The following is a 3,293-nucleotide window of genomic DNA, read 5'->3' on the forward strand; positions in this document are numbered from 1 at the left end:
TCAATAACGCTCAGACATCTTTGGGAAAATTGTGCACAAGTGGCTGGTGATGCAGTTAAACGTTTCAAACCTGCTCCATTAATATTAGAAGCAGGGGTGCGAGGAGAGACAGGCCAATTCTTGCCAGCGAAAAACAACTGCTCCTGAGCACCACCTACGCACTTAGCTTTCTCACAGGGTGAAAAATTCCCGAGTGGGTTTAAAATACGTGCATACTGGATTGTTCTGCATATTCAAAATCCCTTTCTAGTAACTGACATGTTTTTAAAGCTAAAGTTAAATCTAGCCTATAAATCTTGAATATTCTTCATCCCTAGTAGATCTGAGACATATGTATACTATACCAAATAGTGGACCCAGAAATATCAACTTATAAGGAAATTATATAACCACCATATAAATCATGAATCATGAAATCATGAAATCTTGGGGATTTCATTTTTAAAAGGGCCTGATTGCAATAAAAACATAGGCAGAAATTCACTTCTGCCATCTTGTTTTAATATGAACCAAAAATGTGCACGTAACTTTCGACAATACAGATAAATACTTCTCCTGACAAATGCAATGTCCTGACAGAAGGGGGAATTTAAAAAAAAACCCCAACAACAGCAAACCCTGGCCTCTGCCCAACCATGATCCTTATGAGGAGGCTCCTGGGCTGCCCTGAAAAGCTCTCTTTAACAACAGTTTTATTTGTAAATCTGCGATGGAAGAAGTGGTTTCCGGTCGAGCTGGAAGTGGCCCGAGACAACTTGTCTCAATGGGGCAAAATAACTATTGTTATCGGGCTTAACAAAATGGCACAGCATGGGAGACTCGCCGAGCCAGGGAGCAGCTGGTTGCAATTCACACTGTTTTTCAGAAAACTCTAATCGTTCCAGAACAGACCTCTTTGATGACTGGTCTTCCCTGCATTCTCAATTTGTCACTTTCTCTTATGATAAGGTCAGTAGTGACAGCACTTCCTGACATTAACAGCTGTGGCTTTTAAAAGGGTCATTGTAGAACTACTAATTGCAGTAATTTCATTAGCATAAATTATTTATTCTGCCATTCATTTATCTCCAGTTTTCTTTGGGGTGGGGTGGGGGGGAGCGGCAGAAAGGAGATGGTTGCTGGGGCTGCTGCAGAGTTGGCAATGCAACGCTGTATTTTTCACTTTCAGACATGAGAGCTAAGAACATCATTCCTGCCGCATTTGGCCCCTTAATGAAAACCAGTTGCTCCCGTTCTATAGTCACTAAGAAGACAATCACGGGGAAGGCAAAAATAAAAATAAGCCAAGTGCCATTATCAAATGATTATAAACCCAAGGTTTCTCCTCTAAGGTGCTTTGGAAAACAATACTGTACGCAACGCATAATCAAAGGCAAAGATGAAACTGTTTTTTCCTCACATTAAGACAATGTGGTTAACGTCTACTCTCTCGGTGGGCTCACTGTAAACACAAAAGCATAAACAAATCTCTGCTACGAGGTGTGACAGACAGTTCTCGGGTGGTGGCAGTCGCTGCCACACCAAATACCCAGCCACCTACCTGACAATTAAAGCAAAGGCCTACGATGTCCCTGCTGTTAAAAATGACAGACAGGAAAAACCGACTGAAGACCAATACTAAGAGACCAGAACTAAATCAAATATCCTGTTATATAGGACTGTACACCTGCCCACTACCAGCAAAGAGGACTGTACTGGTCTGTACTTTTAAATTCGGACTTTCAAGAGTATTGTATTCTAAGGGATGGATGTGGGAGAGGCAAAAGAGNTGATCCCTTTCTAGGCTTAAAAAAACAGAAATAGTGTGTTCTTTGTGACCTTAAACTGTAAAATTTTAGCACTAGGCACCTTATGTAAATGGGTTAAAATGTTGCTTCAAAAAAATTTTTTTTAATTCTAAGGTCACAGATTTCACTCAGTTATAATCTACCGTGGTCATACCTGAGAGGCCGTGGTTTGCAGCTTCTGGATGCCATTCATCAAGTGTTCCTTCTTCTGCGATACCTCTTTTTGCTTGTTCTTCAACAGGTTCTTAAACAGTGATATTTGTTCTAGAAAACTCTTCGGGGTGGTGTAGTTGTATCTTCTCTCATTTTGGTAATACCTGGTACTCATTTCATTTACGCTGGTGTGAACATGTGCCATGAAAAAGCTAATAGAATCTTTGTCTAGTGGCTGAAGACACAAACATTGCAATTCATGTGAAATTCTCTCAAGTTAAAAACAAAAATGCAATTTTTTAAAAAAGAAGAAAAATCAGCAAAACTATACAGTATTTTTTTCTAAAAGCCACATAAGTTATAGTAGAATCTAGGAAAACTTAGTCTTTTAAGAGAGATACCCACAGGATGAGAGACGACAAAAAAAGCATTCAGCCTTGCTAACCCCTTCTTGTCAAGTAGCCAAAGGATTTTCACTTGCTCAACACACTAAACCCCAAAACCACCAAATAACACAAGCACTGCTTTTCACAACTTGATTTTTATCTATAAAGTGTGAAAGAGGAAATGGAGAAATTGAGACACAGTGCTCAGAGAAGTATTTTTGGTGTTGCTTTCAAACTAAACTTTAGGCAAAGTAAACCAACAACTCTGCAGTCACTGAAAAAAAAAGCTGAAAACTGAGAAATACAGTTTTATAAGAATCCACAGTTTCTTAAATACATAAATACACAGTTTATGTGAAAATAAAGTGGATGGTAAGGTATAAAAGTCACTGGGAGAAAAATACCATGATCCTTTCTATTCTTATTGGGGGCGGGGGGAGGGGGGAAGAAAAAACAACAAACAGTAAGTCTTCTCGGAAGATTTACTGGAGAAACATGCCCCCCCGCCCACTATACATTCTTTCCTTTTTGTCCTCTATGACTTCTGAGGTAGTTAACTTTTTAATTTGTGGAGTCACATCTCCCTCATTTTAATGATTATTTATTGCATTCTGTACAAGATGAACCAGGTTCAATTAATCAAGGGAAGCCTAAAAATCAATTAATATGAATTAAATGAGCTACACCAACTCTTAGGAAAGTCACACATAATTTACCAAAGTGTTGTCAATAACGCTCAGACATCTTTGGGAAAATTGTGCACAAGTGGCTAGTGATGCAGTTAAACGTTTCAAACCTGCTCCATTAATATTAGAAGCAGGGGTGCGAGGAGAGACAGGCCAATTCTTGCCAGCGAAAAACAACTGCTCCTGAGCACCACCTACGCACTTAGCTTTCTCACAGGGTGAAAAATTCCCGAGTGGGTTTAAAATACGTGCATACTGGATTGTTCTGCATATTCAAAATC

General features: G+C 39.3%; 1 protein-coding gene across 1 annotated transcript in view; it reads right to left on the minus strand.

Annotated features, from left to right (window-relative positions):
• DNAH11 (dynein axonemal heavy chain 11) overlaps positions 1 to 3,293 on the minus strand; it is a 307,848-nt gene that overhangs the window by 124,595 nt on the left and 179,960 nt on the right. Inside the window, exon 54 of the mRNA XM_019651988.1 lies at positions 1,942 to 2,175. Within this exon, the coding sequence (XP_019507533.1) occupies positions 1,942 to 2,175 (234 nt within the window). The remainder of the gene's footprint in view (positions 1 to 1,941; positions 2,176 to 3,293) is intronic.

This window comes from Hipposideros armiger, unplaced genomic scaffold (assembly GCF_001890085.2).
Source record: "Hipposideros armiger isolate ML-2016 unplaced genomic scaffold, ASM189008v1 scaffold_171, whole genome shotgun sequence".
Taxonomy (NCBI): domain Eukaryota; kingdom Metazoa; phylum Chordata; class Mammalia; order Chiroptera; family Hipposideridae; genus Hipposideros; species Hipposideros armiger.